This window comes from Cavia porcellus, unplaced genomic scaffold (genome assembly GCF_034190915.1).
Source record: "Cavia porcellus strain 051 isolate PalLab524CR breed Dunkin Hartley unplaced genomic scaffold, mCavPor4.1 scaffold_7, whole genome shotgun sequence".
NCBI classification, from domain to species: Eukaryota; Metazoa; Chordata; class Mammalia; order Rodentia; family Caviidae; genus Cavia; species Cavia porcellus.
The window spans coordinates 58636614-58663758 of NW_026947490.1; the positions used below are offsets into that span (position 1 = coordinate 58636614).

At 43.2% G+C, this 27145-nt stretch overlaps 1 protein-coding gene across 1 annotated transcript; it reads right to left on the minus strand.

Moving 5' to 3' along the window:
• Nucleotides 1-2663: 2663 nt before the first annotated feature.
• Fzd8 (frizzled class receptor 8) lies at nucleotides 2664-7571 on the minus strand. Its single transcript, XM_063253665.1, has one exon. It carries the CDS (start codon nucleotides 7088-7090, stop codon nucleotides 5117-5119), a length of 1974 nt encoding a protein of 657 aa, XP_063109735.1. The 5' UTR covers nucleotides 7091-7571; the 3' UTR covers nucleotides 2664-5116.
• Nucleotides 7572-27145: the final 19574 nt, after the last annotated feature.

Sequence of the window (27145 nt, forward strand, 5' to 3'; positions counted from 1 at the left end):
CTCCCAGGCAGGGTGGCATGACAGAGAGGATTGCAGAGGAGAAACAGTTCATGGTGGGCTCACTTTCTCACCATCTGTACCCAGGTCACCTGAAAGACCAGGCTCTGCTTGCCAGGGTGGATGTTTCCCACATCTGGCCCTTCTCTCCAGTGTGAACTCCATTAGTAACAGGCTGCTCCACCCCTCACTCTGGTCCTGGCAGCTTTGCATGGAGCCAGAACACAGCCTACATGTCCTGAGTGTTTTATATGAGCGGGGAAAATGTTTATGTAGCTACCAATGCATTGTTGTGAGTGTGGAGAGCTGGTGTGCCGGCTTTGGGCCTTTTAGGCAGGCTGCTTGTGCCTGCCTGGAAGAGCCACCATTTACTGGGGACTCCCCAGTAGGATCCTGTCTCTGGGTGAATACAATCTGCGGGTGATGGATCAGCTGTGATCATACAGAGTGGTGGCCCTGTGGGTTTGCAAGGAGAGCAGGGCAGCAAAACAGAACCCTGGGAACTGAGTGAGAGCCGGACTGGTAGCTCTGTCCCCCACCTTAGCAAGCACAGTTAGCTCTGGGCCTCAGCTTCCTGACCTGTAAGTGGATGGGACAGGCGCCTGGGCCTTCTGTATCTCAGTGAGCATGTGGAACATGGGGTCTGAATTCTGTACAAGAGACTGAGGGGCTACATCAGTGATGCTGCTCCGGTTAGGAGGGCTCTGGACAACCCTGCGGTCTTTCACAATTTTGTGATCTTGGTAGGTGACCTCTAAAGTCCTGTTGGTCCTGGCCAAACTCTCCTGCCTCTTCCATCCTCTAGGCCACGTGGGTTCACAGGAACAAGATGTCTACATCATGGTTTGGTGAAGTCCTTTTTCTGAACTCATACTCAGCCTTCAAAGCCTGGTCTCCCTGCCCTCTTTCCTCTGGTCCTAAGCAGATGCTTTCTCTTGTTCCCTTTGGCCAATAGCAGTTTCCACTTCTCAGGGTGTTCCCTTGAACACCTGGATAGACCCTGGTTGGACTGCATCCCTCCCAGGCCAGCAGCATTCAGCACAGCACCAAGGAACATTTACTGGGTTCAGCTTATCGGTGTCCACGTGGGAAGCTGCCAAATGGAACTTTTAATTATAATGTCTCAATAATATCCCATTTCGAGAGTCTTTATTATCCATTCTCTCTGCCATTAAAAGGTGCACTATGGTGGATCTTTGGCAAACATGCAATACTTTAAATAAAAGTAAATAATCAGAAAGTAATCTTTTAAAAGATCCATCTTTTGATTTCATTACAGCTTGTGTCATAATTTCAGCATAACCATTATGCTGAAGACTTGATTCAGCTTAATGAAAGTGATTGGACTGTGAGCCAGGGATTTCTTGTGCGGTCTTAAACAGACACAACTCTGGGGTCTTTTTCTAAAGAGAGAGGATTCAAAATTATGTATAACTCACAGGCTGTGTGCAGGGAGCCTCTTTATGTGACAGGACCAGCACTCTGATGCTCAGTACTCTTGAGAGAATGTAGGAATTTGTGAATCCTGCAGATTCCAGCACTTCATGGCACCAGGAGAGGGCAGCATAGCATCAAGCTAGGAAGCTGATCACTAAAACTGGAGATTTGTGTCTCCTTGGAATGTTTGTACCTACACTTTGAATTGCATCCTGTGCTCTGTGAAGGAACCTCTTTCTGTGCTTCTTCCAAGCAAGACAACCTGGCTTCCTTCCCTGAATGTATCTCAGACACCTGCAACTCAATTGGTAGGTTAAGACAGTCACGTGACACTGCCCTTAAACTTTTTAATAAGCTTTCTCCCCTTCTGTTTTAAGGTACTTTTGAATTGCATTTATTCTAAAGCAAAAAGAACATGTTCCACAGAAACCCCTAAGTGGTTTTAATGAGCTTTGGCTTTGCTAGAGGTTTTAACCACATTAGATTTTATTTACATTGATCTAGCCACAAGTAACCACACCTCCCCCTCTCCCAAGTATTTGACAAAAGTTTCAAAAACTAACATGTCTTATATAGCAATTAAGGATACAGTTAATCACACAAAGGGGTGTCCTGGTACTCAATTTAATCACTTAACACAAATGGACCCAGAGACACCTTTCTGTTCTTGTCAAATCCCTGAAACCAATTTTGGATTTTTTTAAAATTGCATTTGAGCATTTGGGAATTTTTGACACAAATTTTGGCCTTAAAGGCAAAGGACCAGCCCTCATATTTGATGTTAGTCTCTAAACTCGGTCTGCTGTGACGGTGGGTGCAGGCCTTTCTACCGAAAGCTGTCCTCAGAATGTAAGGACGGATTTCTGTTGCTTAGATTTAACACACTTTAGCCAATTTGTAAAATGAGTGAGTGAAGGAAAATCAAATATGGCACTTTACAAGGCTATATGAAGGAATTAAGAAGGTACAAAGCTTCAAAGTTAGGTACTTCCTACAGTAACCTATGACTGCAATGTGTCAATAGTGAGTCCATCCCATTAGAAAACCAAGTATGCCAACCAGTTGACCTCCAACCCTCTCCCTTCATGCATATATGGTAAACCTGTCCTCAAAATTCTATGCTATAAGAGAACATGTAAGGTGGCTGGTGTATGCATACTACAACCTGAGTGGGTTCTGGGCAGCCCGCCGTGGGTACCTAAGTTACAACACAGAATGAATACAACCACTGGCAAGGTAAAGATTTTTATAACACCCAACTTGCAGAAATGAAATAGGTGTGATAACTAATGCAGGCATTCTTAGAGCATATCCAAATTTTAAAAACCAATTAACACCAACCATGAGTCTGGAAAGCATTTGCAAAACATCATTGCCAGGAAACTTCTCAAAAGCCTACATGACAGAGATCAATAGAGAAGGCCATCTTCATCCTATTAATTAAAAAAAAAAGATTTTCTTTAAAACTACTAAATATTCCTGTTATGAAGAGAACAAACATCTGAGAAAAGTGCACACAACCATCCCCTCCTGCCCCAGTGATTGATGCCCCTGCCATTAGCAGGGTAGCTGCCCACTGCTTATGGTGATTGACAGACTAATAAGGAACCTGGGGCTATCTTTTCAGTATGAACACACAACCTCACCAATTACTTTTAAATTATTGCTAATCTGCCCCCAAAATAACAAGCATAAGGAATAAAAATATCTCAGAAAGAAATGTCTGCTGAAGCAGCTTTCACTTCCGGTGCTTTAAAAGGTTCAGTTCAGAAAACTTGCCAGAATTTAGTCAATAGAATTTAGGCACTGAGGGTTTTTTTTTTTTTTTTTTTTTTTTAAGAAAAACTTGTAGTTTATAATAGTTCATTGGTTCAATTAGGAGCGAAAGAGAAGGGAGTTTTGTAATGCAATTGTCCAGCAAAGGAAAACGCTTTAAATTGGGGGATTATGTGCACAGACCACCTGTAGGGCATTCAGAGCCCTTTTCTATAATGCTTCAACCCATGCCTAGCTGCCTGCCGGCTGGCTAACAATGCCGGGAAAAGCTGTTTAAAAGGCTGTGCGCACTTGTGCCTCTGGTCTTCACTAACTGTTACAAGTCTTCCTCTCCCTCGCTCTCTCTCCTTTTTAAAGTAAAAGTCCCACAGCCCTTTAATGGAAGAACTTTAAGGCTCCACGGTGGCCAATTGGTCTGCAGCAAGAGGAGCTGGGCAGCGGGGAAAGAAACTTCAGACCATACAGCACATTTGGAGAGGAGAAAAGATCAAAGTTTTTCAAACTCAAAAGACCAAGTTCCCTACAGATTAACCCTATTCATTTAGCTCCACTTAAAGGAATGATGTGCTGAGCCACTGGGCAGACAGGTAAAAAGTTCAACAATTGCCAAAGCATTCTTCTGCTAATTCAACAGCCTTCTGCTCAAATAAATTAGCTTAGTCTTGACAGAGGAACAATAGCTTTTTCTCTCGGAAAAGAAGCACATTTGGTATACACAAGCATGGAAGGTTATTAAGATGTTAACCCGTTAGTTTAATCCATTAAAGAGCGCCTGCTCCACTACCAGATTGTCAAGTGACTTGTACTGCAGAACTCTGGTTTAGAATACCAGTCTCCACTCTCCAACAGAAATCAGTTCCTAAAAAGCCAGGTGCTTTCAAAATCACAGACTCGAGATATGAATGTGGGGTTATGAAACCTTTAGTAATATCACACAAGATAAATAACAAGGCCTATGTGGAATTTCTATCTTTGCAAGAAGTCCCATTTACACACACTAAAGTGAGTTGTAATCCACGGATCAGCAAAGATCTACCATTCAAACACCATCACTGGAGAAGGTGCAGAAATTCAATTTTGATTTCAGTTCCACAGTGGTATTTACTTGTTAACAGTTTGCGAACTAGAGATTAACAGGTAATTTTCTCCATGCCTAAGGTCAGTGTACAGAATGACAGCCAGAGAATGTCCATTTCCCCCATGCATCCTTAGCAAGCACGGTAAAGGTGACAGCTTAGAAGAGGCTGGGGAGCGGGCAATGTTTAAATCATTTATCAAAAGTCATTTTATTGACAAAATAGAATACTTATATTTGTTCTTACAGGGGTAGCCTCTAAACTTTTTACAAAAAAAATGTACACAATGTATATCTTTGGATATGTACATATTTTACACATTTTTACAATTTAACAAATAATTATATAAATACATCCTCTAATGTAAGAAACCCGTATTTACTTGGGGTGTATAATTAAGACATATCTTGTTTATTTAAGGCATCTGCCTGGTCATTAAAAATACCCAAACCGTGCAATCCTGTTAGGTCGCCGTCCTCCCTCCTCCGGGATACAACGGGAGGAAGAGTTCACGTGGGAGAGTCGAAAGGGAGGAAAGGAGTCCCTCGGGTGAAGGCTGCAGCTGTGGCTTCCGGCTCAGCACCGGGCAGCTCTGAGCGCTGCAGACCCCGGGTTCGGAGCGCTGTGCAGTCCGCCAGGAGGAGCTCCAAGTGTCAGTGGAGGCGAGGGCGCCGGGAGGCTTCAATGCCAGGTACTTTGTTCTGAGCAAGTCATTTAGGTCCCAGCTAATGGATACCATTAAGAGTTCATTATCATGCTAATAGCAATCAACATGGTGACGCGGTGGGAACCTCCGCCCTTTCAGGGTCCCTGAGCCCCCGCCCCTCCGCTCAGACCTGGGACAATGGCATCTGCTTCGGGTAGGACACCGAGCTGGCCGTGCCGGACCGCCAAGTCAGGCCGGTGCTGACGTCACTGTAAAGCGAGCCCCCTCCGCCCCCGGGCCCCGCGCCGCCTCCCGGCCCCGAGCCCCCGGCGCTCCCAGCGCCGCCCTTGCTGGCCCAGCAGCAGCGCGTGCACAGCGCGCGCCAGGACTCCAACGTCTTGCCCGACCACACCCACACGCCCGAGGTGATGCCCACCACCAGGCACATGAAGTACTTGAGCATGAAGACTGCGTAGTCCGGCCGGCGCGCCTGATCTGGCTGCAGGTCTCGCAGGCAGGGGCAGTTGTGCGCCGCCTCCCAGCGTGCGCGGTTGTGCTGCTCGTAGAAGAGGCAGGCGACCACGACGGCAGCGGGCACAGTGTAGAGCACTGTAAAGAGCCCCAGGCGGATCATGAGCTTTTCCAGCTTGTGTGTTTTGGTGGGTCCGCCCTGCTGCTTGATGACCGAGCGGATCCGGAAGAGCGACACGAAGCCGGCCAGCAGGAACATGGTGCCAATGAAGAGGTAGATGACCAGCGGCGCCAGCACGAAGCCCCGCAGGTTGTCTAGGCTCTGGTTCCCCACATAGCAGATGCCGGCCACTGGATCGCCGTCCACCGAGCTGAGCGCCAGCACGGCGATGGACTTGACGCTGGGCACCAGCCAGGCGGCCAGGTGAAAGTACTGCGAGTAGCCAGCGATGGCCTCGTTGCCCCACTTCATGCCGGCTGCCAGGAACCAGGTGAGCGACAAAATGACCCACCAGATGGAGCTGGCCATGCCGAAGAAGTAGACTAACAGGAAGACCACAGTGCACAGCGCAGGGCCCGTGGTCTCATAGCGCACGTGCTGCCCCACTGCGCCCAGGTCTTCGTAGTCGCCGCGCGCGCCAGGGCCCCCAGCGCCCCCCGCCGCGCCCCCTGCTCCCGCGCCCGCACCCCCCGCGCCCGCGCCTCCACCACTGCAGGCCACCTTCTCGTGGCCTGCCACCAGGCGCACCAGGTAGCCGACCGACACGAAGAGGTAGCAGGCCGAGAGGAAGATGATGGGCCGTTCAGGGTACTTGAAGCGCTCCATGTCGATGAGAAAGGTCGACACGGTGGCAAAGGTGGACACGAAGCAGAGCACTGACCAGAGCCCTATCCAGAACACAGTGAAGGCGCGCTCATCCTGGCTAAAGAAGGGGTTGTGGCAAGGCAGGGCACAGTTGGCGATCTGGCCAGTCCTGACCCGGTTGTAGAGCGGGTGGCGCTCGCTGGACACGCTGACCATGGGCGCGCGGCACTGGCACCCGGGCTCGCACGGGGCCTTGGCTCCGCCGCGCGCGCCCGTGCCCCGGCCGGCGCCCCCAGTACTCCCGCCGTCCGCGCCACCTCGATGCGGGGCTCGGGCGCCAGGCACCCGGCCTTGCCCACTGCCCGAGGCCGGCTGCTCAGCGGGCGGGGGCGGCGGGCCGGGCGCGGCTGTGGCGGGGTCGCTGCGGTTGTAGTCCATGCACAGCGTGTCCGGGCTGCCCTGCTCTGGCAGTCGGTCGCAGCGCATGCGGTCGGGCCAGGCGAAGCCGTACTGGCGCATGAGTGGCGCGCAACCGGCCTTGGCGCGCTCGCACACTGCGCGGCAGGGCGGCAGAGGCTTCTTGTAGTCCTCCAGACAGATGGGCGTGTACATGGAGCACAGGAAGAACTTGAGGTCAGGCGAACACTGGATCTCCACGAGTGGCCAGAACTGGTGCACCTCCAGGCCCGCTTCGTCCTGCGTGTCGTGGTTGAACTGGTTGGGCATGTAGGTGTAGTTATAGCCAACGCCGCGGCACAGCGGAACGGTGATCTCCTGGCACGCCAGCTCCTTGGCCGAGGCGGCTGCCGCGCCACGGGAGCGCTGCAGCAGCGCGAGGGCGGCCAGCAGCGAGGTCACCTCCAGCAGCGAGCTCCACTCCATGCTGGGGCGCGCGGGGGTCCCGGCGGGAAGGGCGGGTGGGGTGGGGGACCCGCGCCCCGCGTCCGGAGCGCCTGGCCCGCGCCCTCGGGTCGCGCTCAGCCCTAGCGCGGCGCAGCGCGCCCCCGGCTCATCGCCCGCGCGCCCGGCCCCCTCCTGCCCCGGACGCAGCGAGTTTCTTGCGGGCCGCGGCGCAGTCCGGCGCCTCAGCCCTCGAGGGCCTTCTCAGCACCTGGGAAGAGGCTCATGCCCGCCCCAAGGCCGCGCCGCCCCGGCCGGAGTTTGGGGCCTCTTCCTCCGGGTCTTTCCGCCCGTCAGCTCCGCGCCGCGCTCCGGGTGCCGTCGCGCGCAGTGCGGCCCCTTCCCTCAGGCCCGGGAGCAAATCCAGACCCTGAGCGGCGCGGATACCTTGGCCTAGTGGCGCGGTAGGAACTATACCCCGCGCTCAACTTCTCGGCTCCAGCCCGCAAGCGCCGGCGGCCGGCTCATGAATATTTATACACCTGGATACGGGCTCCGCCCCCATCCCGGCGCGCCAATCACCGGGCGACCAACTCATGAATATTTATACAGCCTGGACCGGGCAGCGTTCCTGTTCGGGAGCGCCAATCACTGGCGGCGGGGCGGAGCCCATGCGCCTGGGGCACATCAGTCTTTAAGGAAGTCGGTGGGGCCCGCGGCCCAGTGCGCCTTCTGCACTGGGGTCTTTGGTAGCTTTGGGACAGACTGGGAGACTGGGAACCCTGACTGTCCCCGCGAGTCCCAGGCGCCAGAAATCTGGCCCTATTTCCCCGATTGTCGCTTGGAGAGTAGAATGGGGTTGTACCGTAGCGCGCGCCTCACCAGCCTGTTTCAAAGCAGCCGAGACTGCCTTTTGCTCTCCACAAGTGGGGGCGACCTGCTGGCGGGCGCTGGGGCCGGGAGGGGCTCCCCGGAGGTCTCGAACCGCGTGGAGGCTGGCCCCGGCGGCCGGCTGGGCCTCCGGGAAGGAGGGGGTCCCTGGCGGGGCGGGCGTGGAGCTCCGGGTGTCCCTTCCGGCTTGGCCATTGATTTGGGGAGCCCTAGTTTCCTTACCTAGAAAGTGGGGGTGGTCACACCACAGGGCTCAGGGGGCTTTGGATAAGTGGGGGAGATAAAATACATAACGCATCAGAACCCAGTGCTTCCTTTAAGAAGAGATTGCCACACTTCCTTTAAAAACAAAACGAAAACTTATAAATGGGACTGGAGACCACCGCAGGATTCTGTCCGCCCCGCGCTTTCAGGCACAGTCATCTGTCCAAAGTTCCTAGTTTGCCAGAGCCTCCTTTTCTCCTGGGAGGTGGCGCTGCGCCCGGGTGCACGGACACGTCCCCAAGGTGGCCCCAGCTTTGCGCGTCCCCGGGGTCGCCCCAACCTTGCGCCGCCGCCCCGCATCCGCCTTGAGAAGGAGGGGGGCTGTGAGGCCCGGCGGCCTGGCAGGTTCATTTACGCTTGTTAGGACGTCCCAGGGGGTTGTCTTTCTCCCAGAACGGAGTGTTTATTTTTTAATTGATGTGCTGTTTCATTTAGCGCTTGTATGGAACTCATGCTGGGGCTGTAATTACTGTAATCTCGGGAACAAGCATTTCAGGGAGCCAGGAGGGTGGCAGCAACCTCCCTCTGCAGCTCTTCCTCCTCCTCTCTCCTCCCTTTTCCTCTCTCTCTCCTTCACAGTAACGTTCTCTCTCCCCCTCCTCTGTCCTTTCTCCTCTCTCCTTTCTTCTTTTCTCTCTCCTTTCTCCTCTTTCTCGGTTCTATCCCCTCCACCCCCCCCCCTTCTTTCACTCTCTCTTTCTCTTTTTGTTTCACGATTTTTACTCTTTGTCACGTTTCATGCCAGGGACAAGGAGAAATAGAGCACACAAGTTGCTAAGGGCGTGGGGACAGAGAGGTCAGTCCAGGGTTTTTGTTGTTAGTTGGCGGCTATCGGTTTAAAAACAAGGCTTGTAGCAAAACAAAATTAGCCGGCAGCGGTAGTCGCTGGGGCTGGTGGGATCTGTCTCTGTCCTCTGTTCTCTCCAGCTCGGCAGAGCAGCCTCGTTGTGAGGCACCCTGCAGGCAGAAGGGCAGGAACACCTCCGCTCGGGCTTTTGGCGAGTTCTTATTTTTGCTCTTAGGCACAGCCAGCAGGTTATAGTTACACCCGCCATCGTCTTTTTTTTTTTTTTTTTTTGAGTCTAGTTAGGACCTCTTTATAGTGAAAGCAACACACGACACTTCCTACTTTTGTTTTGGAAAAACTTAACTCCATAAGAACCCGAAATTCAAAGCTTCAGACATAGTGACCAAATCAGCAGAAAACAGATCATTAGGAAATGCATATTCGACCTTGACTTTTTTTTTTAATCAGTCTTCCTCTATATCGGAATTTCCATTTGCGGTGTGTTGAATGTAGTCGGTCACCTTTCTCTTCAGTGGGAACCTTGCTCTGGTGGGCTAATCCCCAGACCACTCAGCTGCACCTGGGAGTTAGAGATCCCTGCAGAGCTTCAGGCGTAGGCATGGTCCTCCACGCGACCTGCACCCCTCCCCCAGGCTCTGCCCGCAGACCACGAGGGGAGGAGCTAGTTTCCAAAAGCAACACTGGCGGCCAAAGTTTCTACTGCTGGTCTTCTGCAGGGAAATGTCAAACACTGAAGTTTAGAATTACACTATATAAATTCACTAGAATTAGGCAAAACAAGCTGACATTTGAAAATCGATGCTGCAAATAGTTGATTTTGGCACTGTTTTTTTTTTTTTTTCTTTTAGACGAGGAAAAGTTTGATGATGTGGAACTTGGAAATTTTTGGTAAGCTTGCATGAAAAAATAAGCCCACAAAAAGTTCAGATTTTCAAATATCAGACTATTTGGAGGCTATACTGACTTGTGATATTAAAATATATAAAACTGTGAGGAATTTACTTCTAATTGAGAAATACAGCAAACACATTTTTAGATATACTATTAGACAGCTCTACTTGACAGAGAAGAGAATTATAAAATCAATCTGCATTAAAATTGGTGACATGTCAGCTTGAAGAAAACGCACCATTAATCTATGTTGCCAGCTAAACAATGACATTTTCTTTGTAATTAGTAAAGCAGTTATAAGAGGAAATAGCTTCCAATGACATAAATAATAAAGCTAAAGGGATTTCTGAAAGGTTTTCTTGGTACTGAATGCGTGCAAGCACAATACTGTTTGTATTACTTTCCAATACTGTCATAGAAAACACCTGAGATAGTTAATTTAAAATTTATAAAAAGCAAAGGCTGACTTTGGTTCACAAGTTTAGAGTTCTTTGCTATGATGGTTGGCCTCATTGCTTGTGATCCTGTGGTGAAGTGGCTTAGTATAGTAGGGAGTACAGGTAGAGCAAAACTTTCTCCCATTGCTGGAGTGCGGATTAGAGAAAGGACTGGGTGCCACATCTTCCCCGAGGGATTCTCCCAATGACCTAACCTCCTTCCGTAGGCTCTGCCTCTTAAAGTTCCACTGTCTCTAGATGGCATCACAGAATAGGCCAAACTTTAAACAGATCTCTGGGGAGTGTTTCAGATCTAAATTACAGTGCAGTTGAAGGCATGGATCTATGTCAGAGAAAGGCAGGTTTTACCGGACGTCGAATACCAAGTTAAATAGGAGACTATCCATGTAACACTTGCCTAAATTTAAGAATTGTTGAGAAAATCATGCTTTAGTGCATTATATTTAAGACTACAAGCAAGAATCTTGATATGAGAGGCCCTAACATATACTAATCAAATGGTATATTTAAAAAATGACAGGGGGAATTATTTGTAACTAATGAAATGTCTCAGTATTATATCAAGCAGTGATAATTTCTTCTAAAAGCTTGTTTTACTTTCAGAGAAATAATGAAATACTGTATTATAGAGAGCATAAAACTCTATCAGGTGATATTGGGGAGTTTTGGTATTTTAAAAATCTGACTTTCAAAGGATTATGTTCATATATAGAAAGAGATTTAGGGGTTCACTGGTCTTACTTCAATCTCTGTATTAGTATGGGTGCTACCGTCTGGATCTTGAGTATCCCCCGACAGCCCAGGTGCTGAAGTTTGGTTGCCAGTCATAGCGCTGTTGGAAGGTGCTGAAGCCCTGAGGATGGGGGAACTGGTGGAAGGATGGTAGGTCCTGGGGATGTGCCCTGGACGGGAGAATGGGGCTTGGCCCTTCCTGTTGTTTTGTCTGTGTTTTCTGGCTCTGATGGGGTGAGCACTTTTGTTTAACACACACTTTCTACCATGTTGTGCTGTTTCACCACAGGCCCAAAACAACAGAGCAAATGATCATGGACTGGAACCTCTGGAACTATAAGTCAAAGTGAACATTTTTTTTTAAACTGGATTGTCTCTGGTATTTGTTACAGTAAGGGAAAGCTGACTACCAATGGTTGAGGTTATTTTTATATTCTTCCATATTAACAATAAGCTTTATGAAAGATGTTCCTCCTCTACTTTCTTGGCCACCAAAAGGAGGATCCGGGAAAGGGCAGTACATTACTTTGTCTGCTGTCACAAGACAAGCAGGCACATGGGGGAGCTAACTGAGGTACCAGTGCTATTTGTTTGGCATGAGATACTCATGTTACAGCAACCACCATTTTAGAACATGGAAAGTGCACATTGTCATCATGTAACTTTTCACAGAAGGACAGGAAATGGATCTGTGGCCACAAAAAACTACCACCAGATGAAATTATCATGATTTTCTTTCTCTTTTTTTTTTTTTGGTGGCACTGAGTTCTTTTTTTTCTGTTTCATTTATAATTTAGATGTTTATTTTGAACAAACTCTTATTGCTCTTGCTGCATAACAGTGACACCAACACTGCTTAAAATAATTTTATTTTGCTTGTATTTTGAGGATCAAGAACTTCAGACAGGCTGGTCTAGGCAGATATTGCCTGGCACCTTTCCTACAGTTGCACTGAAATGTCCTCAGGATTGTGGTCCTTAGAACTGATGCAGCTACAGCACGAAGCTGGTGTACTCAGGCTGCTGCCAGCCAGGGTGCCCCATTGTGTCCCTTCTCATGGACAGCAGTAGGTGAATGGATTTCTAGTGTGGTGGGGGCATCCCTAGAGTAAGCCAGGTATGCGAGCAAGACCCTTTCATGATGGCCTTGAGTTTACTCAGCAGATATAATGCTGCTGAACTCTCCTGGAAACAGCTTAGTCTTCTCTTATTCAAAGGAGGTAGCGTGAAACTACTTCAAAATAGAGGGAATGTCAGATATTTTGGGGTCTATATTTTAAAACTGCACACCAACTGTCAGGCTCTTTGTTAAAGTGTTGGATGGACCAGACACTGTGTCCTTTATTTAGACCCCAACTAAGACAGTCACGTATACATAGTTACCATGCTATTGGGTAGCCAATTACAAGCACACAGAAAATGCATTAGGTAACAAGTGTTCAAGAGCTGGGGGAGGACTACACAGGGGTTTGGAAGACTGAGCAGGACTTTGTTAGCTGGAGACCAAAAGTTTCATGTGAGTGCACAGAACAGTTACAGACAAAATTGCTTTTGCATTTGCTCTTCATGAAACATCAAGAAATTTCCTTGCACAAAACTATTTGTATTTGTATCCAACCAATTTATACAATTTGTAACCTGAATATGTTATATTGGGAGCCACTTAACTGGGTATCTGTGAGGAAGTTTTCAGCCTGGAGTAACACAAATGGACTGCAAAGTCTGGGAGGAGTTTCACCTCATACTTCATTGGATCTGGAGGGCTGATTCTACAACTGCATAGGTTACCAAGATCTAGGTGCTCTCTTCTTTTGTCTGTCTGCCTAGGTCAGAAAGGCTTCTCTGGGCCTGACTTCATCTCCTTTTTCATGACTCAGGATTGTGTGACATCACTGAGGCCTGACCCAGGGGTGAGTAAACTGAACAAAATTAGGCTTTGCCACAAGACTAAGGGAAGTAGATTGGTTTTCAGTATGCAGCCAGGGCGTCTGGTCAGACCTCAAGGCCTGCAATGCCTTGGAGGGGAGGCCAACATCTCTTGGGCTCTAACTTTTGTTATTTGTGATCAGATGCTTAACAAAACTTCCTGTGCTCTTCCTTTATGTATTGTCTGTAAAACAGTACATGTTTCTCCCTCTCTTTTCCCAGTAACCACACACAGGTGAGGTCCATTAATAAAATTGCTAAAACTCTTGAAGACACTGGTATAGGCAAAAACTTTATAAATAAAACCCCAGTTGCACAGGAACTATCATAAAGAATCAACAACTGGATTCTCATCTTATTAAAAAGTTTTTGCACAGCAAGAGAAACCACCAAAAGAGTGAAGAGACAACTCACAATGTGGGAAAAAATGTTTGCCAGCTGTTCCTCAAAGGATTACTATATAGAACATATAAAGAACTCAAAAAAATCAGACCTTCCAAATTTAAAGAGTCATCAAAAAATGGGTGAATACATGTGTCTCAGATAAAGAAATATAAACAGCAAATAATTATATAAAAAGTTCAATATCACTGATCATTCAAGAAATACAAATTAAAACAACACTGAGATTCCATCTCACCACATAAAGAATGGCTACTATCAAGAAATCAACCAATAAATGCTGGAGGGGCTGTGAGGAAAAATGATCCTTTCTTCACTGCTGGTGGGAGTGTAGACTGGTGCAACCACTGTGGAAATCAGTGTGGAGATTCCTTGAAAAACCAGAATTGAAGGTCCAATTTGACTCAGCTATTTCTTTCTGGGTATTTCCTAGAAGAACTGAAAATATCATACCACGTGATACATGTGCATCTATGTTTATAGCAACACAATTTGTAATAGCTAGATCTTGGAAACAGCCCAAAGGCCCATCAACTAGAAATGAATAAAAAAGATGTGGTATTTTTATACACTAGAATAGCACCCAGCCATAAAGAATGATAAACTCAAGACTTTTATCAGTAAATGGATGCAACGTGAAACCATACTCATAAGTGAAATAAACCAGACACGCATGTGTAAACATTATTTTGTCTCCCTCCTGTGAGCAGCTGAAAGAGTAAATAAGATCCAAAATGTACAATAGATATTGTGAAATGGGAAGAAACTGTTCAAAAGGAAATAAAAACTGGGATGGGGGAAAGAAGAAAGAAGTGAAAAGCAATATATATATGTAAAGATAGTTATTCTACTATTTTCTCCTAGTTCATTGAAAAAAAGCTTGTGCTAATATTGTTTGGACAGCTAAATGCCTGTATCTTGTAAAAAGAAAAACAAAAAGAAAAGAAAAGAAAAAAGATTACTGCTGTTTCTTTTCCCCCAGCGGTGTGTTTTTGCTTAAGAGCATAGTCCTGCTTTAGAAATTCGGTTGTCTGTTGGCCTCCAGGCCAGGCCAGAGTGAAGGGAGCCTGTGGAGCAGAGCAGCCTGGGTGGTTTGTAGTGTTTGCTCATGTTCCTGTCTTGCTGCAAGCTCCCTGCGGGGTAATTACTTGCAGGAACACCTTCCTGAATAGCCAGGAAGCAGAGCTGTGCAGGAGTGCCAGAGATGAAATTTATTCCTCACCTGTGTGTTATCCAGAATCTCATAGGGTTGAGGAATAAATAGCTTCCAATCACCTGCGGAGAACATAGAATCCAGGGAAAGCATATGGTGCTTTAGCTGTGGATAAATCCAATTCCCTACAGCTAATGTCCTGCAAACAAACCAATTTCTAAAGAATGATGCCCCACAAGAGGACTAAGGTTCATTTGTTTTTCATCTTTCCTCTAGCACTTTGTCCCTTTAGTCCGTTTCACTTTCTGAGGCTTATTCCTTTTTTTTCCCTTCATCATTTTCTATTTTCTGTTCTCAGGAAAATATCTGTGACATAATAACTGGCCATTCTGTACTGCAGTTAGTAGTTGTGTTTCTTCTGCAGGTGCTGGTTGGGGAGATTCTGTCTTGCTAACAAACTTTCAGTACAATGTGATTCCTGGTCTTGTTGGTACAACCTTCTACCAGGAGATTTCTCTGTTCTGCCCAAGGTGAGCAGTCTTAATTTAGGGACCTTTTATAACTACACATTTGATCCCACATGAATTTGAGGGTTCCTGGCTCAGTAAGCAACCGTGACTGGTGGGGAGGATCTTTTTTCCAGGGGCATTGGCTTTAAGACATTCCACCACTTCAGGAGCTATAAAGGAGAATTTATGGTTTTACTTATTGCTCTGTCTCTCTTCTGATTATTAATCATTTTGTTCTCCACTGAGATCCATATGGTATCTGGATTCCTGTTTCAAAAAACCATGTCTCTCTGTATCTACTGTGACATTATGTCTCAGTTTGGAGATCTCTTTGGTCTCGTCTTCTGGCCTTAAAAGAAATAGATCAGAAAGACCTTCTGTTTTATCTGTCAAAAATTTGGGAAGATTCATTTTCTATTAGGGTTCTATTAAGGTTTGATTGCCTTATAGTAATAAAATACCAGGGTTTCTGCTGGAGGGTAGTTATTGAATTTATACATCCTGATTTTTATTAGAGTGAAAACCATAGGTATAACTAGTGAAACCTAACATATAATTCATAATTGCAGAATGATGTATGTGAACCTTATTCTTGAAACCCTCAAGTGAGTAATAAAAACCATACTTAGAAAAAGTTTTTAGTTTGGATTTTATGCTAATAGTTGCTGTAGAGAATAGACACTTTTCTTAAGAATGAGAGGGACCAGAATAAGGATGGAAAGTGGTTTGATCTGTGTTACATTGTTAATGTATTGGAGATAGTAAGGAAGATCAGACACCAAGATTGAAGTTAAATAATATTAGCTGCTGGGCACAGCTGGTCAGTTTAGGTACCAGCCTGTGAGCTCAATCCTCTTTATCATCTAGGATGTTTCAGCAACTAACAGGTAACCTTACTCAAATTGGCTCATGCAAGATAGAAAGTATTATTTCACATAACAGGAAACCAAGAAATCTGGGAAGATTCCAGGTTGGTTGATACAGATTTTCAAAAATGTCAAAGATTCAGATTCCATCTCTCTGCTCTGCCTCTTAAAGGGTGTTGATCACATCATCTGAAGTCACTCAGGCATTTCCCCCCAGTCTCTGGGCAGATTGAGACAGGCTGAATCCCCATCCTAACCTCATCATGGGCAAGAGGAATCGGATAACCAGAACTAGCCTCAAGCCATCAGGTTCTACCATCACAGATGTGGAAATTCGTTCTCATTTTTACCTGGCCTTGTGGAGGAGAAAGAATACTTGGATAAAGTTGGGGTTTATAAGAAAGGAAAGGGGAATGATGTTGGATGCTGGGTAGGCAGTCAACATTCTGACATCTGTCCCTATGTACCTCTTCCTCTGTCTCTGTCTCTGTCTCTGTGCATTTATATAGTCTAAGCCTCACAGCAAAGGTACAAAATAAATATAAATATCATGGTTCACAGAGAAGACTTATTGCACCCTGTGTGTGTTATCACAACACCTTTTAACAGCTTTTAAACAAAATCTTGCACCAAACTTCCGCACTTGAATTCACAGGATATCTATGTTTAAATCTGAATGATGAAATGGACTTTCAAATTATGAAATTAATTTTAGAAAATCCGCTGAAGCTATCTTTAGGATTGTAAATGTGTGAAGATAGCCATTATGAGTGGCATCTGTGTCCTCATATGCCCATCTGAATTCAGAAAAAGACCAGGGCTGGCTTGTACCTTTCTTGACTGAGGTCTTATGAGAGGCTTAGACAGATGCTCAGGTTGCCATCAGCAGCTCTATGTGCAGGGCATCCCATAAAATGTTGATTGCACGGCACAGTTCATTGTGTTGAAGGTTTCAATGTGTACACGATCTAGAGAAACCCTACCCTTATGATTCTATAGGAATCAGCTCCCCTGGCATAGCTCTTCTGGCCTCTGCTGCCCTCCTGGTTGCTCTCTGGCTTCTCTTGTGGCCTCAGCTGTGTCTGGAAGGAGCTGTTGGCTGGCCCTCATCTCTTACCACTTTGCTATTCTTCTGGAGAGTTCTGTTCTCTCAGAGAGAGGCCCACCTTTCCCTACCACTACCAGTGACTGAGGGTGAGTTTGAGACACTCACCAGCATGTAAATAAACCCACACTGTCTAATAGCAGTTGTGCTGGTTAAAAAAGTTTTTAAAATCTTGTACCAGCTACCTTGTATCTTGTCATTCTTTTTTTTTTTTTAATCGGTACCGGGGATTGAACTCACAACCGCACGCTTGCAAGGCACATGCTTATGCCACTGAGCTAAATCCCCAGCCCCTACCTTGTATCTTGTTTTTCAATTCTAGGTGTCCTAAAGTTACTACTTACTCTCTTTTACTCTGCCACAAACATGGTATGTTTTCCTTTTATTAAAAGAATTACATGTGGGTTATTTCAAACATATGGGAAATATATAGAAAATACAACAAACAAAATATTTAGAAAATATATGGAAGACATAATATTTAATGTCTTAGTATTTTGAAATATTTGCCTCAGATTTCTCTTGTATTAAATAAACAAAGCTTTACAATTTTGACCTAAATCCCATACGCCTTCCATCTCTCCCTGGAAGTATGCATTGTCCTAAAGATAGTGTGAAGGGGAACTTCAGTTATTATGGAACTTACAAAGTTGTGTTTTATTAATACTGTTGTGTACTGATATATTCAATTATACTATATCTGATGATATAGCCAGTTCTATTGAAGACAACAAGAGACAACACAGTAACCATGGTAGAAATCCTTGTACAATGGTTTTATATGTCTTTTTCGTTTCATGTGTTTATAGGAATATGTTTTGTTTTGTTTCTCCTTCTAACATAGAAAGGATAGAAGTACATGTTAAGACTCATGCAAGTGTAGAACCTATAAACAGTTTATGAGAACTGATCTTATGATACATGATGAAATGAACAAATACTTTGAAGAAAAAGAGACACTAAAGTACTCAGTGCTGATCCTGGAGGGTCATAATGTGAAACCCAGCAATAGTATTATTCTTTGTTCAGAGTGATATTAGCCTGTTTGGGTTTCTTCAATCTCAGCATAATTGAAGACATGGTTAACTGCATGTATGTTTAAGTGTATAGGATTGATAACCATATTACTAAGTTTTTGTTGGATAGTTGAACAGAGCTGGTTGCAGTCTCGCTGTTTGAATTCCCACTTTATATGCTCCACTTTAGTATCTTGAATAACTATTTGTAAGAGGACAATATGTAAACATCAACTAGTGATTTCTTATTGTTTATTTTTTCTTTGAATGTATATATTATTTCTGCCCATTTTCTGTTTTGTTTAGTCTTTCTTTAAATAAAATTATAAAAATAAAATAAAAAGTAGTTATTTTTGAACTTTTATGCATAAATATGTAAATACACTCTACTGTTTATTTTTTTGTGCGTGTGCCGTACTGGAGGTAGATTTCAGGGCCTTGTGAACGCAGCATCAGTGCTCTGACGCTGAATCACATCCCTAGCACTTAGATGCCACTGTCTGGAGAGAAATTTTAAATATTTTACAAATGCATTATATTTATTCTTTGATACACAGGTTTAGAAACAGCATTTGGCTCACACTGAACCTTATCATAGTATTCTGCTGTATGAATAAGCCACATTCTCATATCCGCCCACCACTGATAAAACAGATTGGTGTCTTTTGTAGGCTTGGTGTTGCGGTGAAAATCTTCCAGTCTAACCTGGCGTGCATGTGTTCTGAAGTTGCTCCCAAACCATTCTCTAGAGACGGCGTGAGTGGTGTGTAGCCTGTGCTCACCTTCAGGGCTGTCGAGTTGCTCTTGAGAGCAGCTGAGTGGAGTCTGTACCTTTGGGAGGTGTGCAGTGGATTCTGACCCGCAGCCTCACTCACATGGACACTGGGTCCTCCCCATCCTAGGCTTACCCAGGGCCCTCGCTTCTTTCCTCTGTGTTTCTGTTTTTTTAGGTTACTTCCCCCCAAGTTACTGCATCTTCCTCTATTTTTTCCTCCTATCCTTTTGCCTTTTTGATTTCATTTAGGGAAGTTCTAAAAATACCTTGAATATTCATATTTTTGCACAGAAATATTTTTTCTAAGTTCATGACTATCATTTTATTTTATTATATATTTGGTGAAAGAATCTTTAAAATCCAATCAAACTTATGAGTCATTTCCTCTTTTTTTTGGTTTTATTTAAGAAACTTCCATTCGGGTGTGGTGGTACATACCTGTAATCCAAACACTTTGGGAGGCCGAGACAGCAAGAGTCCTGTGAGTTTGAGGCCAGCCTTGACTACACAAGTGAGGTGGAGACCAGCCTACACACTATAGTGAGCCCTTGTCTCAAAAAAAAAAAAAAAAAAAAAAAAAAAGGAAATGTACCTCTAACATGTCATACATGTATTCTGTCATTTTTCTAAAATTTTTGAACATTTTCTTGTAATATTTAGATTTTAATCTATGTGAAACATTTTTGTGATTTATATGAAGTAGGTATATAATTTTATTTACTCCTGTGTGTACTTTGTTTCTTTTTTGGGCCATCATTTGTACTGAATAGTCCATTCTTTTCATTTGTAATGTCACCTCTCAGACATATCCTGACTTTATATGAATGTAGGTTTGTTATTAGGTTCTAGCGAATTACATTGATCTACTTACTATTTCTGTATTCATGACATACATTTTGATTATTAAATCTTAATTCCTGGTAATTGAGGTGAGGATACCTTGATCTTCCTCTCCAAGATAACCTCCATCAATCCATTTTCTCTCAATAATTTCACCGTTTTATCACAAGGTCTGTACAAACCCGATAATAGCCATGATTTTGTTCCCCCATTACTCCCAAATTGTGTTTTTTGCATGTTTTACTTAAATTATTTTCTCAGCTAACCACTAGCCAAGAAAATAATCCCACTAGCTGGAACCTTGTCCACTTGATTAGCCTTTCCAACGAGTCTACTTTTGGTTTTGTTGAATCTAATTTTTATTATAATTTCTTTTATGAACTATGAATTATTTAAGAATGCTTTAAAATTGTAATTTTCATTACATTTTCATCAGAAATGTTCTGAAGAAGGTATATGAGGCTTTCTTTGTGGCTCAGTCAATGGAAGATTTTTGTAAATGTTCTGCATATGGTTGAAAAGAATGTGATTTCTCGAACCTTTGTGTACAGGGTATATATAATTATTGAGTAACAGAAATTAAAATTCCCCACTGAAATTGTGAGTTTCTAGATTCTTTCCAGTAAAGCTGCTTTATTTATTTGTTTTGAGGCTGTGTTCTGGGCCTGTCCATGTTCAAATGTATTGTCTTTTTGGCAAATCCATCTTTCCTTTCATTATTAGGAAACAACCCTTTTTCTTTCTAAGAATTCCTTACCCCCTCTTTGTTGATGGTTATGTTTCTATGAGGTTTTGCTGCTATTATTACTAGTATTTTTTCAGATACTCTCTGCTACTTCTATGTTCCAGGGAAAGTACTGTACCTCTCCCACTGCACTGGCTCATAAAATAGTAGTTACTGGTGATTCTTGGTCTTTGTTTCTAGAGAACACTGATTACCTTAGAGCTATATTTCCTGACAATTCTTGACCTTTGCTCCTTTTGTTTCTCACTGTGCACTGTAATGCTGGGCGGGAGTTTGGGGAAGGTCATCGTCACTATCATCATGATTTTCATGACCGATACTCAGTTTTATCCATACTTGTAACGATGATCTTTTGTTTTTATTTTAAAGAGACTAAGACAAAACAGGACATAACAAAGCAGATCAGAACAGAACAATGTAAGCAACACAGTATTTCACCAGAAGACAACCCATAATTAACAGTGACTACCATAATGACTCTTTCTTTGAAGTAATTGAGCATAACTTCATATATAATAGCATCAAACATAACAAAATAGTATAAAACCATTAAAGAAAATGAAAGTATCATGGGGCATTCAGAACCACATAACAGAAAATGAACAAAGGCTACTATATTGTCTCATTTTACATAGAAAATTTGTTTATACTACCACACATAATACAATCAAATAAGATACAGCATGATAGAGCCAAAGGAAACAGAAGAGCAAAAGCATGGTAGGACTTCAGAGCAAAATGATATTGAATCAGCACTGGCTATTAGAATGACTTGTTTTCTTCAAAATAGCTGTACAATGATCTTCTTTAATGTTCATTTTATCTCATTTCTTCCTTCTGGAATCAGTTTCTTTTTTCCTGAGACAGCACTTTTAGCTGAAAATGCCCATTTTATCTGTTTTATGCCTTCACCTTTTTTTTTTTTTTTTTTTTTGTGACTTGGGTTCAAACCCAGGGCTTTACCTGTGCTATGCAAATGCTCTACTGCTGAGCTATGGCCTAGCCTTTTTTATTTTATTTTGAGACAAGGTCCTGCTATTTTGAGACAAGTCCAGGCTACCTTGACCTTCAAAACTTTCTGCCTTAGCCTCCTAAATATCTAGGATTACAAGTCCTTTCCACCATGCCTGGCCATGCCCTTAGTTCAAAATGATAGCTTAAATGCATATACGCTTTTTGCCAGGTATAAAAGAAAGAGAAGAAGGCTAAAGCTATATACTGTAAATTGAGCTCCAAACTTGCCCGTATCCTAGGTTTTTAAAATGAGCCCATTATTGCTGTGTCCTGCGCGGGTCAGCAGGGGGGATTTCCTCATTCCGTGTTAACTGACAACAGTCTCTGCATAGTTGGAGTGTGATCCAACACCAGCCTTCTGACCAGTGGAATGGCCCACTTCTGTGCCTTCTGCTTCACTTGGCCCCCAGCTCAGCCTCCTTTACTCCTAGCTGGTGAAGATTCCTCTACCTTTCGAGTTTGGATCCACACCACCTTGCACTTTCAGGTGTTTAATGGATTCCAGGACTGCTTTGCATTGCCTCATTCTGCCTCTCTGTGGACCCTCTGGGAACGATGCATTTGCCTTTTACAATGTGTTTTATAACCAGTTAAATACTTGAAATAGTTCAATCTATGTCAATATTTAAAATAGTCAAGACAATACTGAAAAAAATGAGATTCTAGTGTTTCCGTTTTCCTACTTCTATTTTCTAGGAAACCTTAGATATCTGTTAAGTAAGGCTTCTTAATGGATGTTCTATTGTGTCTGGAATCCACAGTTATTGACCACTCAGGCTTGAGACTGAGGCCTAGTATGAGGCAGAATTTCGGTGGTAGCTTTGCTGGTCCTTTGTTGATGCATTCAGGTGACTGTCCAGGACAGTCTGTGCCATTCCTTCTCAAGATAGCTGACGTGCATGCCAGTGTATTCCCCATGCTGTTGATTTGTGTCTTCAGATAAGTTGGACCAAGTAAGGTGGTTAGGGAAGAGCAATCCGTATGTTCTTTTTGTGTATTGGCTGGTTGCATTTCCTTCTTCTAAAGGTAAAATGCAATTACTTGCAAATTTTCTATAATATAATATTGTAGAAACACAAGCCCTAATAACTTTTATCTTAGTTACTTTTCTGTTGCTAGGACAAAATACGCAGCATCCACAGGTTAAGGAAGAAAGGATTTACTAGACTTACAGTTATAAAGGTTTCAGCCCATATTTAGTTGGCTCTAAGGCAAGGTGGCAAAACAGAAAGGCATCACAGAGGAGAAATAGTCTATGGCAGAGCAAGCAGAAGGCAACAGCAAGCAAGCAGCAGCAGCGGCCTGCATTCTTTCTGTCCCTTTATAGTCTATCTAGGCCACAAACCTATTGATTAGCACCACCCATATCAAGGGTGTGACTGTCATTATCTACCCCTTCCCTTAATCCCATATCACACATACAGCTTACAAAAGTCTCACCTGTGAGGTTTTGGGGGGAACACCTAGATGCAAGCCATGACAGATTGTTAGCATGACTATAAAAGAACATAGCCAATTTAACTCTCTTTTCCTTAAGAGTTAGCCTTTTCTATGTAACAGACTAGTGCAAAAACAATAAATACTTTGAAATAATAAGTACTTCATTTTTGGGAGTTGGCTGTGCAGTTCTTTGGATCTGGGGCAGCTCTTGGCTGCATGGTCCAGGTTTGTTTTATTTAGCTGTTTGGGCAGCTGATAATCTGCCTGGTTGGGGTGAATTTTGACTGGAAGATCTGCTCCACAGAGGCTTTCAGCCTTCAGCAAGGACATCAGCCTTTCAAAGAGCAGCAAGGAGAGGCAAGCTGTGCACCTACACTCACCACGCCTCTGCTGTGGGATGGCTTGTCTGTCTGTGTCATGGATGGGAAGCAAGGTCAGAGTCTGCATTTCTTTTTCATTTTCATTTTCATTTTTATCTGTACCGGGGATCGAACTCATGACCGCCTGCTTGCAAGGCAGGTGCTTATGCCGCTGAGCTAAATCCCCAGCCCCTAGTCTGCATTTCTTGATGGGAAGAGATGAAGCGCACATTGCTAAGAGTGTGCAATAATTAAGAGGGGGAGAGCAATCATGTTTTTGGCCACTGATGTCATTTATCATAGTGTAAAAAATACGTTCTGCCTGGTGTTTGTATTAATGAGTCACCTGCACATGTGACACTAAAATGTGTATGTCAGTTTCTCTTTTTACAGTAAAACAACATAGGAAACTACTGTAATGAACATTAGTTGAAGAGTAGTAACAACACTATTGAATGCCACAAATTATTTATGAAGAATGTGATAGGTTAATGTATATGGTCTTAAGAATACATAAAGTGAAAAACCAGTTACTGAACCATACATGCTTTCTCCCTTCCAACACACACACACAAATAAATTCCTACATATATATCATATCATGAATATGCATAATACATGTTCAGTATATGGTCACTAGATTGATCACAAGATTTACTTCTTGCAAGATTTACTTCTTCTTGGGAGATGGTCATGGGAACTTTTGTTTCATTTTGGATCTCATTTGTACTATTTACAAAATGAATGCATTTATTGTTTGCTAGAAATAAGTAAAACAAACTTCAAACAAGGAATGGCTTAGAATGATTCAGTTGTATCATTCAAGCAGTGGCACATATGGCATTGCATTTGTTCTTTGTTGGTTCTCTCCTTTACTCACTTCTTTGCTGCAGTAACATATATTGCTTGGTGGGAACCTTCAATTAGTGTGTTACTTTTCTCTCTTGGCTGAGACAAAATACCTGACACCCAAAGTTAAGGAAAGAAAGGTTTATTTAGCTCACAGTTTGTGGAGGTTTCAGTCCATAATCAGCTGATTCCGGGTAGAGTGGCACGGCAGGAGGGCAGCACTTTATGTCAGCAGAAGACAGCAAAAGCAAAAAAAGGAGAAGGGGAGAAGCATGCTGAGAATACTCTTTCTGTCCCTTATATTGTATGTGGCCCTCACACCCATAATGCCAGCATTGCACCATGAATCAATCACAAATTCTAGAAGCCTGTCCCCATGATTGCATGAGACTTTGGGGGGACATCCAGACATAAACTGTAAAATTTACATTCAAGTAAGGGTGAACTTTTAGAACTTATGCTCAAAAATAAGAGGTGGATGGAAGTAGGAGTTAGGGAAGGGAAAGATTAAAAAAATTAAGCCGCATTATGACCATGTACTATACTACAAATATAACAAAAAAAGTACACAATAAACATAACATTTAGCATCATTACTATAATGCACCAAAGGTCAATCAACAGAATTCCTGCCTGTGTAAGTTAGGGTCATGCTGCAAAGATCATCAAAATATTATGGCATCATTTTTTCTTAATAATTTCAACATAGTCTAAAGTTAGTTGTTAGTTACTTTTATTGGTGAGGCACTCAAAATCTACTGGGTTATAATTTGGAAGCTGACAGCTATACGTTAAATTGTTGCCATTTCCTGTCTATGACACTCAAAAATCTTTATTTTTTAAATTTTCTGATGTTTCCACAGTGTAGTATAAAACTTAGTACACCATCTGAAGGGACAGACTGACCACTTAATTATTATCTGCCTATTATAGCAGATTGTTGATATTTGATTTTGTGAGGATGGAATAATGCTAACCGAAACACCAAAGTTATCTCTTTGGCGTGCTTATAGAACTTACAGAAAGCAGGGCAAAAAATGCTTCATTTTATTGACCAATTGGAGTAAAAATAGAAATGATGAATAAAAACTTTCAGGGGTTATAGCCATGTATTTAAGAAACTGCTGAAAAATTAGTAATAATATTATTTTCCCTTGTTGATTCTTTGTATCTGCCTAAAATATGCTTACATAATGTATTCATTTGTTCTTTCAACAGAAAAATTTAAAACTGCTTTGAAAAAGTACAATTTTATTTAAAAATTTCTAGAACATGAAAATGGTCTTTTTCATGTGCCCACTTTTAAAAATTTTGTGTTCTTCTCTCCTATTCTATTTTTCAGTGTATTTACGTATGTACAGATTTGTTATAGAACATACATCAATTTCCCCTACGGATAATATAGATTTTATTTGGAAGGACTTTCCCCCTTCATGGAAATGTTAGCCTTTTAGTTTTTTAGTTTGATGTCATACAACCATTAGTTATGCCTTCTGTTTGGCATATCTGTCTCATGTATATTGATATGGGTTTCAGTGGTTTCCATAGGCTTCTGGACTCAGGGGTGTGTGTGTGTGTGTGTGTGTGTGTGTGTGTGTGTGTGTGTGTGTGTTTCTTACTCAGGTTGTGATTTTTAGAGCATTATGTGTTCTTTCTAGGTGTTATGGTACTAATGGGGTGAAATTATATTGCAACCAAAGCAGTGTAAGACATTTTACTATTAACATCTAAACTTCTTGAAGTGCATTACACCAGATAAACTAGTTGGTTAAAAGCCAGAAAACTATGAAATAATTTCATAAATTAATTTTATATTAATCATTTCTTATTGGCAGCAGCAGAAAGCACAGTTTGATCTGGCAAAGAGCATTGTACAAACTCAAGAAAGCAGAATTTTTCAGACTGTCTCATATATCAGTGAAATAATAATGTACATGTGTCACTTTCTTTGTTAACAACTTCATTTATTGGGAAATATTTGGGTGTTAGAAGGAGACTTCTATAAATATTTACTTTTGAGTTCACCGTTTTCCTGAAAGTGAATACCATTTGTTCTGAAAGCACATTGTCCAAATAAATGAACACAGGTTAAGCCCACTCTTTTACTAAAAGTTTCAATTATTAGTGACAGTGTCTCAATTATTTCTGAGAAGGTATTTTTTCCTAAAGGATCCAATTTTCATTCAGCAAAGATGATTTATTGGCTTAATTTTGGTAACCATTGGTTTCATATTTAGAAGGGTATTTTGTCTTAGTATATTAAAAGAGGATGGACTCAGAGGAAGTATTGATTCTGACTTCTCTAAAGGCCTTTTATTATCTTGTATATTGTTTTATTGACACACTGCAATTTATGTGTGCTAGCTCGGAGCTCTAATTCTCCTCACTTCTATTTGCCTCCTCCTGGTTTATTTACATGCAACATTGCTGCTAATTAGCTTTGGGGAGGGAAAACAGATTTCTGTGTGTCCTCTTGGCTGTGGCCCCATGAAGAGCTGGTCCCCATACCTGGGCAGAGCTTCCTCTTTCCCCCATTACTTCAGTAAACAGAGCCAGTCCCTCAGTGACCCACTGCTGCGTGCACAGCTTCTGGTGAGGAACTGAGCAATTTGCCAAATTAATTTTCTCCCCTTCAAGGTAGTTCTCGGTGGGTGATGCCTACATATATACACTCACCACTGGATGACTTCTTTAAAACATGCTTTCCTAGGTGGAAAAGTTGAAGATGAAAAAGGGTCATTTTTCCTGCCCCATGTGCCAGATTTTTATAGTTCATTAAATTTGTTCCTGTGGGGACATTATTATGGAAATACCTCTGGAGATCTTTGGCTAATTTTGAATTCGTGGAACACAAGATATATTGATTTGTTTTCCCTCAGGAGTTTTCCTCTGACCACCTGATTGTAACAAGGAAGACAACAAGCAATTTCAGAAGGACCAGCCTTAGTGGCCACTATATCCTCAAACCCAAGGAATCCTTGTGGATGGGACCAGTGGAGGTACTTCTAGCTGATTCTTGTTTCCTTAGGTAAGGCCATAATGATGTTGCTGGAAG